Raw genomic sequence first — 17,787 nt, forward strand, 5'->3', positions numbered from 1 at the left:
TGGTCTTTGAAGAAGATTTGGCAGCAAAGGGAGACACTGAGTAGCTCTGGTGATTTGCAGAAGTTTGTAACTGTAGGGAAATTTAAGATTCAGAGAATGTATAATCATTTAAGACATCAAGGGGAATCTGTGGGGTGGAAGAGAATTGTTTGTAACAGTCATGCTAGCCCTAAAAGTGTGTTTATTGTGTGGCTGGCCCTGCAGGATAGACTTGCAACTAAAGAAAGACTGAGAAGATGGAATGTTATAGCAGATAGTGTGTGTTGCCTTTGTCACAACACAGATGAAAGTAGGGATCACCTTTTCTTTGATTGCAGTTATTCAACTGACATATGGAGTCAGGTTCTGCAGAGAAGTGGCATACATAGACCTGCTGGAACTTGGAATGAAGAGGTGCAGTGGGTGCAGAAAGCAAGCAGGAGTACTAGAAGCAAAGCTAGAATGTGTAATAGTTTGTTCTGTGAAACTGTGTACTCTATCTGGCTAGCTTGGAACTCTAAAGTTTTTTCGAACCAGTTAGACAGTAGCTTAAGTATTGTAAACATAATTCTTTTTAGGGTAGCTTGTAATAGCTAGTTGTTGCTTGGCCTGTTGTGGCTGTGGATTGGTTGTACTGGTGTTAGGGTATTTGCCCTCTTGGTAATTAATAAAATCTTATTACTTGCCAAAAAAAAAAGATTAGTATCAGACAGACCTATTAAACTTTACTGTAAGAGATGAAAATATGTCATAAGTAAATTTCATTATCTTATTAGACACTAATCCTCAATACCTGAGTGATTTTAGATTACTTGTTTGAGAATTGATTACTTTGATGTTGTCAACAATCGCACCATAAAAGGAGACTATAACGGTAACACTCGGGTAAATACCTATCAAACGAACTCTAACCTCAAGATCTCAAGGTTGGGATTATCCTCCCATAAATCGGGATGAGATGCCAAAAGTTGTACAAGGCCACTCGGAGAGCTAGAAGCTGTAAAATGCATGGCCGTGCTCAGATGAATCATACACTATGATTATCTGTTTATTTGATCAGTTGAACTCTTACACCGAGAAATACCTCTGGACGTAATAAGGATGACCAGTCTTACCTTATGTTCATGAGCAGACATCAAGCGACAAAGGAATTAGTAAATGCACATTTGTCCCTAAGGACAAGTGGGAGACTGAAGGAAATATTCCCTTGGTCCAAGTTTGCATTTAATGTTAAGTCTAATCAATGTGGTTCATTATTAATTAAGAAAGTTAATTATTGAGTGAGATAAAGTGATCTGAATGCCTATCTAGAGGCCGCTTCCGTTTACGTGGAATTAATATGCCACAACTTGCTCTTGACCGAACCTATAAGATCACACATGAACGGATGAAGTATTTAGGTGAATATTATATTCAGTAAATACTATAATTATGGATATTTAGAATGATGGATGTTGAATTCAGTGGGAGCTAAACAAATCATCAACAGGAAAAGAAAGAATATTTTCTGAAAATAAAGATATTGCAGAAAACAAAAATATGGTTCATAACAGAACTATAAATTTTATCGAAGTCGAAGATATTACCGGAAACGAAAATATGATTCTTATCGGAAAATATTACCGGAAATAGATATATTGCCGGAATCGAAAATGTTGCAGGAAACAGAAACATTAACGGAATCGAAAATGTTGTCGGAATCATAAATAATTGTCGGAGTCGAAAATATTGTCAGAATCGAAAAAATTATCGGAATCGGAAATATTGTTCGAGTCAGAAATAGATTTCGGAATCGGAAAACAAATCGGAAGCAAGACGAGCGACAGGCCATCGAGCAAGGTCGGCCCATCGCTCGACGAGCCAGCCCACGAAGTGAAGCGTCAGTGCCGAGCACGGCCCAGCGCCATCGCGCAAGGCACAAGCCCAACGCACAACGCCATCGCCTGGTCCATGGCCCATCCTGCAAGCCAACGCTCATGGGCTGTGCAGTTTGTGCGAGCAAGGCTTGGGCGCCAAGCTTACTTGCGCGACAAGTAGCATGGGCCACAAGTTGGCCGATTTTCCTAAATCCTAGGTGTTTGGGATTATCTCAAACTTCCCTAATCATAGTTGGATTTGACTACCTAGGTTTTCCTACTTTCCTATAAATACGTGACCTATGGTCATGAATTTAATACAATTATGCTTTTGCCTACCACATAGAGTGAGATCCGAATACAAAACACCTTAGATTATATCCTAGTTGGTTGAACCCAAGACGGATCTGAACGTGCTGTGGACTTTCTACGGAGGGACGACATTATTCGTTCTAACTTGTTCGGTTCCGGAGCAACTAGGGAAGGTATGCATCACAAAGTATGTAATCTAAATTGTGCTAATTGATAATGTGCAATGGATTCCGGCAATTTATGATTTTTTCGGCATGACATTAGATTGTTCATAACCTAATATGATTATGTTCTAGGCTTTTAGTATGAAAACTGAAAAGTAATACTTTTAGATATAGATTGTATAATCAATGAGGTTTTGGCCTAGTGATTAAGATTGAGAGTCTGGGTATGATATGTTTCAGGTTTGAATCTAGCAACCCCATTTGTAATTTGTATTGCCTTTATGGCTTATAAACTCAACTGAAAAGGAGCGTAAACAATGGTTTTGATGTAGATAAAGAAACTAGCAATGAGCCAATGACATAAACAAACGATCCCAATTGATGAATTTCATCGCCATTAGTATGTTACTTCAATACTTTAACCAATTAACGTAGTGACATGAATAATGTCCTTTGCATCGAATGGCTGTCATGCCAAAAGACAAAAGGTCCCTAATAAGCCCAAACAAAACACACACACAAAAACTAGAACACGAAACCACGATGATGCGAGGCGTACCGTCCAGGCCAAAGCAACAACACCAGCTCAGATTTGCACCAATACTTATTATTATACTCAACCTTTTAATGGCGTCTTCCTTTTCTCTCTCACGCACTCTTTCACTTTCTCTCCTCCGCCCTCGTCCACCCTCACTCTCTCTCCTTCGCTGCCTTTCTTCTTCGTCACGAAACCATTTCCGCAAATCCTATCCTTGTCCTCTCTGGTCTTCTTCCTTTTCCTTCTGCCTTGACCATTCTCGCCGTCGCACCACCTCTCTTTCTCTCTCCTCCTCATCTTTCTCTTCCATGTCTACCACCGCCTCCTCACCAATCGCTGCTGTTGTCGATGATTCGTCGAATCCTTTGTTGATTGAGTTCGAATTCCCGCCTTTCGATTCGGTCAAACCCGAGCATGTTCGTCCTGGAATTCGCGCTGTGTTGAAGCAAGTGGTATTGCTGTTTGTTTACTTTATCCTTGATTTTGTTGATTTTTGATTTTAAGTTTTTCTTTGGGTAATTTATTCATTTTGTCACCTCTAACAATTGCAGGAGAGTGAATTAGATGAATTGGAAAAGACTGTGGAACCTAAATGGGAGAAATTGGTGGATCCATTAGAGAAAATTGTTGACAAATTGAGTGTTGTCTGGGGACTGGTCAATCATCTTAAGTCTGTGCAAGATTGCCCGGAACTTCGCTCTGCTATCGAAGAAGTTCAGGTTAGATTATTGTTTATCCGAAACTTTTAAGATAATGTTATTATTACAACCTGCTATTCTATAATTGATTTTTGCCATACAATAATACTAGTCCGAATTGGCAACGAGTTATACATCAATAATTCAAAAGGCCAAATAAATTGCAACACGAAAGGTTAAATAGATACGGAGTAGATAATACTTGTTGTATGGAATCAATGGAGTGGAAAAATAACAATAATGCCAAGAAAAACAAACGGATAATACTTTACTGATATCTGATTTTTAAGTGCGGAACACATAAAATGATGATGAATAAAAATGTTGGTAATACAACAATGTGGTATAAAAGAGTCCGGATATCAGATATAATGATAACAATCTCATACTCGTAGTCTATATCTTGGCTTTGGTGTTACTTTTCTGATGGGATGGGGAACTTATGGGATCACGCGAGAATTTTCTCAGTCTCAAGCTGTCTCTTTGAGTGGCATATTATATATCACTCGCAGACTCACTTGACCTTGATTTTGACTTCTTTGCTAATCGCTGTTTAAAGGCGCTAAAGGAGACGAGTTGATCAAGTGTACCTTATTTCTTGTTGCTTCCCGTCAAAAGGATTTAGCCATCCTTGGATGAGAGAGCATCAGCTAGATTTCACCCTCTACTTTCTAGTTCAATCTATTTGTTGTGGTGTTTGTGCAGTATTCTTGGAATTGGCATCTGTCATTACATGTCCGTCTCATACGTGTCATACCAGTTTCTTAATTTAGTTTGGCATGGAGCACCTTAGTTGCATCCAAAGCTCTTTGCTTCACAATGTTAAGGCCTCAGCATGCACAAGTTCCTCTCCTCTATAGGTTTCTTGGGAGCAAATTGTCCAATGTTTCTGCTCGCTACCTACTTCTAGCTCACAGGTTCTTTTTATTCACTTCACATTGTGGCATGACTGGCATCGAATGTCTAATCTTAATACTTTGTGCAACTTCCACCACCTTACAAATGCTAACTACTACTTACTTTTATTCGTCAACACCTCCACAACAGTTAGGTGTGGCTTTTGGGTAATTGAATGTTAGCAAATTGAGTACACTGATTATGGGCCTGTTTTTTTGCCATAAGTGTCTTGAGACTCTTTGACTCTTGAATGATTTTGATTGGTGTCAAAGAAGATGGAATACTTGTAACTGAAAATAGCAAAAAGTCAACTGCTTTTGAGTCTCAAACCTCGAGTTGTTTTACCTCTGGTATTTTCCAGCTATGTTTCTGGTTGTTATTGCTCACACCCTTACAATAATAAGTATTATGAATGAAAAAGATAAGTCACTAAAAAACTCTTATTTTAGTATTCTTGTAAGTTGTAACTTGGAAAGACAAACTGTGAGAGAAGGTGTGAGATGGAGTGACACATTGAGGGGAAGTTAATGTCTTTAATCATTGTGTATTGCGTTGATTGATTTTTTTTAATGGTTTTGCATTGAGTTTTTTATTTACACTTACGTGCTTATTAAGAAAAGAATAAATTGTTGATCAGTTGGTTTCAGAGCTCCCTTCATTGGACCATATACTGTATTTTGATGGAGAGTCCATGCAATTAAGCTTGGGTTTAGGTTTGGTGCTAACTTTCTTTGTTATTCCGTATTTGCAGCCAGAGAAGGTAAAACTTGAGCTGAGGTTGGGCCAAAGTAAGCCACTCTACAATGCGTTCAAGGCTATCCAAGAGTCCTCTGATTGGCCGAAGCTGAATGAGGCTCGTAAAAGGATTGTTGAAAGTGAGTACCTAATTTCGCAGTTTTCTCTCATCTTAGATTATGCTTCCTCCGTTTCTATTTAGTTGATGAAGTTTAACTTTAGCACTATTCATACACCCTCCTTTGGCCGGGATTTTGTTATTTATGCGTAAAGTAAAATATAGTCGTGTGAGATCGTGTTAAAATATTCTTGATAAATATTTTAAAAATAAAAAACTTTTTTATATTTTTTCTTTGGATTTTTTGGTGTTTACTACCTTAAAAATACACTACTTTTGTATTTACTACCTTATGAAACTTTTATTCTAAATTACTACCTTAAAGTTCCAATTTGTTTTTATTTACTACGATTTACAGTTTTCTCATTTTAAAACTAAGATATCTCTTTCTTTTCTTAATCGTTTAAAGTGATTCAAAACCCATTCTTCTCATTTATGTGTAAGGATTCCATAGAGATCTTTCTTTTAACATTTTGTAAAAGGTAAAATGAATTAAATATTATTTGTAAAATTTTGAAATATTTATGAATTATCAAACGAATTGTTTTGAAATGTCGTTCTCAATGAAATCCCTATAGAAAAAGGAAAATAATGAACTTGAATCCCTTTAAACGATAAAGAAACGAAAGAGATATCTTAATTTTAAAATGAGAAAATTGTAAAGTGGTAGTAAATAATTTTTCTTTGAACTTTAAGGTAGTAATCTAAATAAAATTTTCATAAGGTAATAAATACAAAAGTGGTATATTTTTAAGGTAGTAAATACCAAAATTTCCTTTTTCTTTTAACAGAATGAAAGATATTAATGATAAAAAATATGCATTGGAAAACGTGGATAAAGAAATGTGTCGACTAGATAAGAATGGAGGACGTAATTCGTAGGTTCAAGCTAAAAGTATGAGTGGCCTTAAACTAGTAGTTTAATAACTAGGGACGAATTGGAATTCTGATTCATTAGTAACCTTTAAATGCTCTAGTTCAGGGTTCTTGATATACAGCTCAGAAATGCAAAGGCTTGGAGTCCTTACATAACCAATTTTTTTTCCTTTTGTGATTCTTGTGTTACATTTGGCGTGTTTGTCAAAAGTACTAACTATTGTTTGTTATACTAGGGTATGTTTGTCAAAGATGTGAACTATTGTTATATGCAATACCTATGGTGCTCTAAACCCTAATTGGTTACTACTAATTTGCTACTGCCTCCGTATTTTTAGTTGAACCCTATTGACTTTTATATTTACCAATACCCAACTTTGACATATAGAAATATAAATTGGGACTAATCTAACAACATTCCACATTACTTATGTATAAATAAAAAAGATGGTCAAAGTACGTGAGTAGTGCAAAAAGTCAATTGGTTACAACTGAAAAAAGGGAAATAGTCACCTTGGGTCGTTATTTTGATGAAGAGACCTAAGAAAGCAATCTTTCTTTGGGGTGCCGATTAGACCAAAGTCAAACTGAAATGTGTTGAGAATGATAATCCAAATGGACTAGACACATCCAAAGTTCAATTGAGTGAAAAATGAAAACCAGTACAAAGTGCACTGAGTATTAAATTGTTGCTTGCTTCAGAATTTGACGAAGTATTATTATACATAGAATGGATAAAATAATACTTAATGCATTACAATCTAACAATGTTAATTCATTACAATGGCCTAAATAAATACCAATGTCAATTCTTGCAATCTAACAATGTGTAATCTCATACTTGAAGAATATGAACTATGTGGTTCACAAATATTTTTGTCCTTAATGAAAAAGAAGGCTTTGCAAACCAGCGGTCCAAAAGCTTTTGAAAGGAGTTAGGAGTCTTATCCAAATACCAATAAACTGGGCCAATTTGGTTACTCTCAGGTTAAATTTTGATTTTGATTTTGTTCTGATGTTTGCTCCTAATTTTCTGATCTCAGATCAATTGAAGGAGGCCGTTCTCAGTGGTGTTTCTCTCGAAGACGACAAAAGAGACCAGTTTAACAAGATTCAGCAGGTGTGCTCTCTTTCTTGTCCTGTTCTCTTCTCTTTATCATTTACTACATTTGGGGACCTATAACGTTTTTGTGGGTAGTGGAGGGTCTAGCCGTCTAGGTACTGGGTAGCCAGTAGCATGAGGTAATTGGACTGTGATTGATAGTTGTGGGCTATTTTCTGTCCTGCATTATTGTATATTTGTCTGATTTTCTATCTCCGGTTCTTCTGTTCTTGGTTTTGCGAACTTCTGTCCTGTTTACTGTTTTATTCCTTTCACTGTCATTGCCACTGATTTGTATGTTCTCTGAGTTTGCTATTAAATTCTCATTGCTGATTTTGCAACACCTTGCAAAATATTTAAAAGGGTTTAGATCTGAAAGTTGATGATTATTGCATGAGAAAGTAGCTTTGCATTCCTCTTTACTGCAAATTCTTTTTTTATGATGCTTCGGTGTAGGATGTAGAGTTGGTATACTTAACACCAATCTGGTTTGTTCCAGAGTTCTGGTCTTTACTGGCCCCTCCAAACATATTTCCGTCCTTTAAATTTGACTTATTTTGTTTACTCTTCTTTCCTCGCTGGTGTTCCAGTTTTGTATCCTTTTTACCCATTGATCTATCCAGGTTGAAGGTAGCAGGTGTTCTGTAACCAGTGTCCATTGAATCTCTCTAATCTTTCCTATTCCTTTTTTTTGCTTCGACTGTTAATACGGAATTTACGACATTTTTGTTTTCTATGCTCATAGTTTTATTATGGTGATTTTATCTATGCAAATTGATTGCAGGAATTGCAAAGACTCTCTCAAAAGTTTGAGGAGAATGTTCTGGATGCAACCAAGAAATTTGAAAAGTTAGTCACTGACATAAAAGAAATTGAAGGATTGCCCGCAACTGCTTTAGGGTTGGCTGCTCAAACAGCTGTGTCCAAGGTATTTTGCTTGAAGATTAATATTTCAAAATTTTGTTGTCATTGATTTTCCATTGTATTATATTCAATGCTTGAGTTAGGGCTATAGTGAAACGTCATTAGGCACTATCTTATTTTCATCGTCTTATATCTTCTAATTCTTGTATAATTGTGTACTAGGGACATGAAAATGCTACTGCTGAAAATGGCCCATGGATTATAACATTAGATGCTCCAAGCTTTACGTCTGTTATGCAACATGCTCGAAATCGCTCTCTACGTGAGGAAGTATACAGGTCTTATTTGACCCGTGCTTCAAGTGGTGAACTTGATAATACTGAAATTATCAACCAAATATTGAAGCTTCGGCTGGAAAAGGCGAAGCTTCTTGGATACAACAATTATGCAGAGGTATTTGTTTGTTCAGGAAATTCGTGTAATATTCGGTGTCATTTGAACTTATTTAGGTCCATTCTGCTAGGTGAGCATGGCAATGAAAATGGCAACGGTTGATAAAGCAGAAGAGCTCCTAGAAAAGCTACGTGTTGCTTCCTGGAATTCTGCTGTTCAAGGTAAATTTTCAAAACAAAATCTTTCTTAAGAAGGTCCTAAGTTAATTATTCATTTATTAATTATAACATTATTGTGAGGTTCACACACTACAAACCTGTTATTAGTGCAATATTGGACTTTTCATTTCAGACTTCTCAGGTTTCTACTTTGTCTTTGACCAACACCCTTTTTGTGTTTTCCCTTGGTACAGTATAACATTGTCTTATATTATCCTAATCTCTCTTTCTATTGTTCCTCTTGTTGAGTAATTGGTGAATAATGACTTTTCATTTTGTGTTTGTCTTGGTTATATCTCTATTCTATAAGGGAAATCATGAGGTCAATTTAGTAATTGTACTTTTGGTGTCCCCTACGGAATAGACTATAATACCCTTAATGATAATTTAAATTAAAAGAAAACATAAAACTAATTTAATTAATCATTCCAATCATGCAAAAACATATAGTGCTATAAATGTTATATTCATCCTTTTCCTATCAAATATTCAATCACTCCATTATGTTGATTAATTATCCTAATCACGCACAAAACTCACCTATAATTCCCAATAAGTAGCAAAAAATTCCAATCAAATAATAAGTGATTAGGAAAGAAAACAAAAAGGTTTAAAAATATCCCAATAATACCTCAATTTTTCCATATCATCCTAATCACATATCTCAATCACGATTAAGTTGTGACATCAACAAAACACAGAAACTTAAGTAAAGGAGGGTGAAAGTATGAGAAGAAAAAAAAACAAAGAAGCTGCAAATCGTATCAAAGAAAAATGCCTCAACTTACTTAAGGAAACTACAATTATGCAAATCATAAATGTCACCATAACGCTCAGTCAATTAGTAATTCAAATAATTTTCCATGAACTTCAGTGGTATGCATGAGAACATTCAAATCATATATGGAAAATTTCTCGGAAGTCAATTAAAACAATCTTACTCCCAATTACACCCAAAAAACTTGAAATTAAAATAATGTCATATTAAGTATCAGCACACAATATTAACGGAATATGTAAAATAATAAACGCACAAAATCAAGAAACATCCAATATTAAAATAAAAAAAATCAAAGCATAAAAGGCTTGCCATTTACTAAAAATAATCTTTTATTTTTAATCAGCTCAAATTGTATTTCAAATAAAAGATAAGTGTTTACAGTTTTGCAGCCGAAGTAACGAAATGGGTCACGAAAAAAAAATTATCAATCTGGATACAAAACTTTTTCGTGCGTGTTACCTCTTTATCTAGAAAATTATTATGTTGTTGGTTATTTGTTTAAATCGATTCGACTCAGAAGTGAATGCGGTTAGCCGAACATGTTGCAGGAAATATAATAAAAACAAGTGAAACACTATTTTTTAGCTTTATTTTATTTGTTCGGTATTACATTGTTAAACTATTTCGATGTTTGCTACATAGATAATATAGATCTGATCAAAAGGCGGGTGGGTTCGTGCCTGGTCGGGCCAAGCTTTGGGCCGATTTTGTGTGCCCAAAACCCCCTATTTCGGGCCAAAAAGTATTGGCTTTTCCGGCCTTTTTTGGGCCGGGCCAAAATTTATAAGTAAACATGTAATTTTTTGTTGTCCAAAAGCTGCCAAAATTTTTAAAAATTCGGGTCGGGTCAGCGGGCTGAGCCCATGTTGACAGCTCTAAGATAATGTCTACTTTTTCTCTAGAAGAACTTTGCGAAACATTTTTTCCCCTTGCATATTCTTTGATGTTATAAGATGCATGTAGTATCGCAATTTTGTTTTCTATTTACCTTCACGCGCATCACGTGCATATAAGACTAGTAACGTAATATTGCATGTTTCTAGATGTATTTTTTTTAATTTTTTTTTTGAAATTTACCTCTTTATATGATGAATTCTCAGAGGAACTCTCACTCTCACATGAAAATGTGAAAAAAACGGGAGAGGTTTATAATTGTAGTTCGTCCATCAACTTAATAGCTCAAATCTATGATGCTTGGACATCATTTAAAAACAAAAATGTTTTCATTTATTATCTTATGATTTTAAAAGTTGTCTATGATATAAAATGCTCCTTTGTCTCAAGTATGTAAAACAATATCCTCTTTTGGTTGTTGACTTCAAAGTAAATTAAACTTTTCCTTTTTAGTTTAGATAAATCAAAGATTCCATTCTCTATCTATCTTTATCTTCTTCCTTACTAAGTGTGTCTAGACTCTAGAGCAAGTTTTTTGTTAATTTTTTAACGGATGGAGTAGTTAGTTACTAATTAGAATGGATATTGGTACAAAAAGAAACTACACGTTTCTGACATTAAAATATGAAAAAAGAAGTAAATTTTAAATTTTAATATTGGCCTTTGTGACTAAAATATTAACATTAAAAGAAAATGTGAAAAAAATGAGATAGGTTTATAATTGTAGTTCACCCATCAACTTAATAGCTCAAATCTATGATGCTTGGACATCATTTTAAAAAATTGTAATATTTGTATATTTTCATTTATTATCTTATGATTTTAAAAGTTGTCTATGATATAAAATGCTCCTTTGTCCCAAGTATGTGAAACAATATCCCCTTTTGGTTGTTTCAAACTTCAAGGTAAATTAAACTCTTGCTTTTTAGTTTAGATAAATCAAAGATTCCATTCGCTATCTATCTTTATCTTCTTCCTTACTAAGTGTGTCTATAGCAAGTTTTTTGTTAATTTTTTAACGGATGGAGTAGTTAGTTACTAATTAGAATGGATATTGAAACAAAAAGAAACTACACTTTTCTGACATTAAAATATGAAAAAAGAAGTAAAATTTAAATTTTAATATTGGCCTTTGTGACAAATTGACTAGCCCCCCCCCCCCCCTCCCCTTTTTCTCTTTTCTTTGGTGTAACTTTGTGTGGTTTTCATCAGTCACCTTCCTCTCTTCTTCTCCTTAATTGCAATACACTAAACTCTTGTCCATTTATCAACCACCCACCCGCTTAGTTTTAAAAAGCGCGAAGCGCACTGAAGCGCAAAAGGGCCCTGGAGCTTAAGCGCAAAGCGCAGGCGAAAGCGCACGCTTTTCGTAGGCGAAGCGCGCCCGGAAAGAAATAATAAAATTTCAAAAATCCTGAACATACAGAGAAAATATGGAAAGAAAAGATGAAAAAAATAGATAAATCAAAACGATGAAAGAAAAATTCAGAATCCGACGGGAGAAATCCGGCGAGAAGGCTAGAGAAATCCGACTACGGGAGAAAATTGCACTAGGGTTTTCAAAAACTTCCCAAATATTCGCTTTTTTAAAAAAGAAATCACGTGATACTTTAAAAAAGAAGATTAGAGTCACGTGGCTTTATTTTTTATAAAAAAGGAGGGTCTGAAGTGCCTAGACTACAGGAATCGCAAAAGCGCTAGGAAGCGCAGAAGCACCGAAGCGCTAGGAAGCGCACGCTTCTTGTATGTCGCTGGGCTTCGGCTGGTAGAAGCGTTTTGGTTTGAGCTTCTGAGCTTTAAGCGCAAAAAAGCGCGCTTTTTAAAACTAAGCCCACCCGCAATAAGTAGATTCTCCCTAGGAAAGGCTTTTGTTGTCCCTTTCTTGTCATTCGATGGTTAGAATTTCAGATTTAGGATTATCAATATTAACCATGGATCTGAAATTTGAAATGTTGTTGGATGTTGCTTCAATTTTATAGAGAGGTGTGTAAGTCTGATTCACTAGTTCAAAAACGTTGAATGCTTTTCTTTCCCCCAAATGCCTTTATCGTTTGCTCTTATCTAGTTCATGTTTTGTTGAAACGCTTATAACATAGCTGCATGGTGAGTTTCGTTCTCAAGATTTGGTTTGAAATGGGTTTAGCTCATTATCATGATTGGCTATGTCCTGCCTAAGAAGTTGCAATCTTAGTAGTCCAAACAAAGTAGCTTTTCATTGGAAGCAAGTGATTGAGATATGTTAGTAAATAAGAGAGCAGTAAAATAAGATCTTAGATTAAATGCCAAATAACTTTACTCGGATTGAATCCCAAATAACTTCGCACTATTAGGATTCGACCTTGAATGATGTTTCTAAGGTAGACATCTTAAGTATGATCACCATAAATTTTGTTGTCCCAATCAACCACAACTGCTCATTCTTTTTTATTTTACTTTTATTTTTTCACAAAAACCATTTAAAATAGAAAATTCATTTATGAAAAAAGTATAACAATATCTGATTTTGGAACCTAAATGTTTAGAAGTTCAATAATTAAGATAATTAGGTTAATTAATCAATAAGTAACTTAAATTCTCTCATTTTTCCCAAGCTAACCCACGATGAAATATGTACACATGATTATTTAGGCTCTGTTCTATACTTTTATTCACCTTATTTTCACTTATTTCAAGTCTAATAAGATAAGATAAAATAAGGACCAATAGGTTTTGATAAGATAAGATAAAATAAGGGTCAAGTTCAAAATGCACCTTCTTATAACTTCCAATGACGGCCAATAAGATAAGATAATATAAGTTCAGGGCCAATAAGATAAGATAAGTTTATATAAGTGAAATTTAGGCGAATCAAACGGTACCTTCTACAAAAATTCACACTTGTAATTGTTTTATGGTTGAAAAAGTTAAAACCCTTACATTGAAAAAAATGTATATGACTATTTAAGTGAAAAGATTAGTTAGGGACAATTGGGACTTAATTTTACCACTAAGGAATTACCTTAAAGTGAAGAAGGGCGGTTTGTTAGTGTAATAGGAAGCAACATTGGCTGTCTGATGGGTTGCATGACATTAGTTCAAGATTGCGAACCAGGGTAACAAATCTAGGTAGTATATAGAAAATGATTAGTTAACTTCTTGACAGCAACTAATGTTTCAAAGTAGTTTTAAAGGCGTAGGCAGAATGTCACTGGCAACTATCCATCCACCTCTTTGGCTTCGAAGTTCAATTTTTTTTTCTTTCATATTTATTTATTATTTTGGTATCATCTAAAAGAAAGAGCAAGCCGATGATCTATCGGTCTGCATCTAAACTCAGAAGTAATTGTTTTGTGGTGAGACGACTGTTGCTGGTGGAGCAAGCCAATGAGCAAGCTTTTTTAACCTTGTCCTGTTGGTAGACAGCTTTAAGAAAAAGTATTCTTGACTTCTGTTCTTCAAATGTATCTTACAATCTCACTGAATCATTTGGTATTCTGGTTACAATTGTGGGCATCTCCATTTTTATTTTGTTCTGGTGTGAGCTGTTGGATAGTTTATAATTTCGTTTGTTATATTGAGTAAACCGGATATACTATGACTAAGTTAGAATGTATAAATTTTTTTTTAATCTCAGATTTGGAAGACATTAAAAGTTTCTCTAAGCAGCAGGATGCTGCTGAGGCTGACAACTTGACCCACTGGGATATCAGCTTTTGGAGTGAAAGGCTTCGTGAGTCCAAATATGATATAAACGAGGTTGGTATTTCCTTGTGAATCTTCGACTATGCTCTCATTTTCTTTTTGTTTCTTAGAAGTGGAAATTCTTTCATCTGGAATTGGCTTATCCTTTGTGGTGTGTTAAGATATTTTGGCTAGCTAGGAGATCTTGAATTTACAATTTTTTTTCCTTAAGGGTGTTTCGGTACTCCATTTCCATATAAATCTGTGAATCAACCATTGTCTTGGTGAATTTCAATTATGGATTTGGTCATCAAGGGTGTTGTGAGATATTTTATTAGAATCAAACATTTTGTATGCAAGTCTAAGAATTGCATGTAAGGTGCTAAAAGTGGAAATATTAAGCATGAATCAAACATTAGTAATTTTACATTTTATTTTTCCCCTTAAGGGTGTTTCAGTACTTCCATTTCCATATTGTGTTGTCGAACTTCTATTGTGCATCTGGTCATCAAGGGTGCTTCTTAGATATCTGATAGTTCAGTAGGAACACTAACAAGAGGGGGGGTGAATTGTTTTGAGGAACTTAGTACGTTTCTTGCGGAATTTAAACGTTAAAGGAACAACGACAAATAAACAAGAAGAATGTGAAAATGAGGAACCTCCTTGACATAATCAAGAAGGAAAACCTCAACCTCTTTATATATTGTAATGCCTCGAATACAATACACTCAACAACTCGAGTTCCACTTGAACACGAGTTCCCCACAGCAATCCCCGTTGATTACTGTGCTTGCTCCTTTCACACTCTCTCGCTGACTCGACTCTAAGTCACTTTAAGGATCACTCAACCCTTACACTCAAAACTCAAGGATCACTTGATCCTTAACCCCACAACTCAAGGATCACCCGATCCTTAACCCCACAATTACAACTCGAATTATGAAAACTCTAGTATTTAATAAAGCTTATGTACAATAAAGGAACTTTAGGAACACGCTCTTTTGCAAACTGACTTTTATAAAAACTCTTAAGTTCTTTAGAAATATTGCACATTGTCGGTTGTATTTTGAGAAATGAAAATCCTTTTCCTTTTATAGAAGAACTTTCTTGGTCAGTTTCCCATGTTCCCATCAACTGCCACTAACAGTTACTGGGAGCAGTAACGTGCGTTGATTGAGAGAAACAGGGAGACTTCTTCAAACCACTTTTAACACGTTCAATTTCAGAGAAAATAGTTGGAGTAGTTTTAGGAACAAGTAAAAATCTTTTCTTGGAAAACAAGGAGTTCTGAATCAGAATCCAATGTTGATTTTATAAAAATCGTTTTATTTATTTTCCAAAAGATTTTTCCTTTATAAAACTTTATTTTATTTACAAAAACTATTTTCTCAAAACGTATTAAAACGCACGTGTTCCTTTTGTTCCATATTATGCATAAATAATATTAAAATACTTACACAAAACCTAAACATAAACTCATATGTTGTAGCTTTCATGTTGGCACCTTTTGAAGCTTCGCTTGAACGCTTCATGCATTGTTCCTTCACTGGAACATTGATCATTATAATATATGAGGAACACCCTTAATAACTTGTTTAGGATCAGCCGTTGAGGATCAACCTTCTTTAGGATCAACCATCTTTAGGATCAACCACTTTGAGGATCAACCACCTTGAGGATCAACCACCTTGAGGATCAGCCACTTTGAGGATCAACCACATTGAGGATCAACCATCTTTAGGATCAACCACTTTGAGGATCAACCATCTTTAGGATCAACCACTTTGAGGATCAACCATCTTTAGGATCAACCACTTTGAGGATCAACCATCTTTAGGATAGACCACTTTGAGGATCAACCATCTTTAGGATCAACCTTCTTTGAGGATCAACCATCTTAGAGGATCAACCTCTTAGAGGATCAACCTCTTTGAGGATCAACCTCTTTAGGATCAATCTCTTGAGGATCAACTTCTTGAGGATCAACCATTGATAACATTTGCAAACTGATATTTTCTTTAGGAGCTCCTTATATTGCTTGGTGTTTGTTCCACATGCTTAGTTTGTCCTACTCAGGCACTCCCTAACTTAGCATTACAATAACACACTTAAACAATAATTAGGAAGTTTGCGTTATCATCATCGAAACTCAGAATCAACAATATCTTTTTGGGAGCATAACTTATGTATGCAAGCAGCAAGCCTAGGAATTGCATATAAGGAGCTAAAAGTGGAAATATTATGCAGAAATTAAACATACTAATTTTACATCTTTTCCCCTTAAAATGAATCAAACATTAGTAATACTGATCGATGCATGATTTTGTCATGCATTCATAAATTAATACCATTTCAGGAAATGTATTTAATGTTTATATGCATCTCTTATGGGTTATTAACCTATTATATCATAACCATTCTTTTTAAACATACTGGTTAAAATCTTGTTTTGTTATTGTATTATGGTGTGGTGATCCCAATATTGTTATTGGTTCTCTTACCTTCTTTCTCTCAATCTTTTCTAAATATGGTTGGCTTACTAATTTAGTTATATGTACAACTCGATGTTTTTCTTTTTGGTTATGTATTGGTAGCTGGCATATTTTAGTTGTGTAAAAGGGTACATATAATTGTTTTCAATTTTGTTTTTCTAGGAGGAGGAGCTACGTCCATACTTTTCATTGCCAAAGGTGATGGATGGCCTGTTTTCCCTTGCAAAGAAGTTATTCGGGATCGAAATTGAGTCTGCTGATGGTCTAGCTCCAGTAAGTCGCACTATTTTTGTACTGGCTTTTTGGCCTTCAAAATGTTATACTGTATTGATCCTAACAACATGTGGTTGTCACAGGTGTGGAACAAAGATGTTAGATTCTATTGTGTCAAGGATTCCTCTGGTTCTCCATTATCATACTTTTATTTTGATCCATACTCTCGTCCTTCAGAAAAAAGAGGTGGTGCATGGATGGATGAGGTTGTTTCTCGAAGCCGTGTATTGTCCCGTGATGGTTCCTCTGTAAGGCTTCCGGTTGCACATATGGTTTGCAATCAAACTCCACCATTTGGCGACAAGCCAAGCCTTATGACATTCCGTGAAGTAAGTTCAATGTCCATTGTTAACTCAAGTTTTCTTATAGTAAATTGGCTGTAAACATGCATTGATTATCCATTATGTCAAAATTTTGTGTCATAATCAACCATATTAATCCGAAGGTAATACTAATGTTATTACTGGCGACCATAATATTGTGAACTATATGGAACTCTTTGTGTAAACATCTCAATTACCTTGTTTTATCGTTGTCTGACGTGTAGCCATCAACCTGTAGTGGATATCGAAAGTTGAGTATGATCTTTTCAAATGATAGTAAAACATAAAATAGTTTCATTCTTTGCTGGATACTTCAAAAAAAAATATGACACCGTTGATGAATTTATTAGCAAAGGTTGGAAGTGTGTCCTCGTTCATGTATCCTTATATTTTACTCCATAGAACAGTGGAAGCCTTGTAAAATTTACAATTTATCCTTTTACTCTGAGAATACTCTTCATCTTTTCGTAAGAGAATTTTCACTTGTATTCTATTCTGCTGTTTCATGCTTGGTGAACTGGTAGAATTAGGCATAAAAGGCTTGAGATGTGTCTTAGAGGTAATTTGTGGTAATTTCTAATATGATAATAATTAGTAAAACAGCGTTCATTTGG

At 35.0% G+C, this 17,787-nt stretch overlaps 1 protein-coding gene across 5 annotated transcripts in view; it reads left to right on the forward strand.

Moving 5' to 3' along the window:
• The first annotated feature begins 2,832 nt into the window (after positions 1–2,832).
• Positions 2,833–17,787, forward strand: part of LOC110804279 (probable cytosolic oligopeptidase A) — a 31,995-nt gene continuing 17,040 nt past the window's right edge. For 2 of the 5 annotated variants that reach the window (XM_056833644.1, XM_056833643.1), the window contains exons 1-10: positions 2,856–3,301; positions 3,401–3,568; positions 5,196–5,319; positions 7,217–7,293; positions 8,060–8,203; positions 8,362–8,592; positions 8,663–8,753; positions 14,039–14,160; positions 16,740–16,850; positions 16,934–17,179. In XM_056833644.1, coding sequence (XP_056689622.1) covers positions 2,858–3,301; positions 3,401–3,568; positions 5,196–5,319; positions 7,217–7,293; positions 8,060–8,203; positions 8,362–8,592; positions 8,663–8,753; positions 14,039–14,160; positions 16,740–16,850; positions 16,934–17,179 — 1,758 coding nt within the window. In that variant the 5' untranslated portion in view covers positions 2,856–2,857. Of the gene's footprint in view, positions 3,302–3,400; positions 3,569–5,195; positions 5,320–7,216; positions 7,294–8,059; positions 8,204–8,361; positions 8,593–8,662; positions 8,754–14,038; positions 14,161–16,739; positions 16,851–16,933; positions 17,180–17,787 lie in introns of all 5 variants that reach the window. The other 3 variants (XM_056833645.1, XM_056833646.1, XM_056833642.1) reach the window with 3 other exon arrangements.

The sequence above is a fragment of the Spinacia oleracea genome, chromosome 6, assembly GCF_020520425.1.
Source record: "Spinacia oleracea cultivar Varoflay chromosome 6, BTI_SOV_V1, whole genome shotgun sequence".
NCBI lineage: Eukaryota > Viridiplantae > Streptophyta > Magnoliopsida > Caryophyllales > Amaranthaceae > Spinacia > Spinacia oleracea.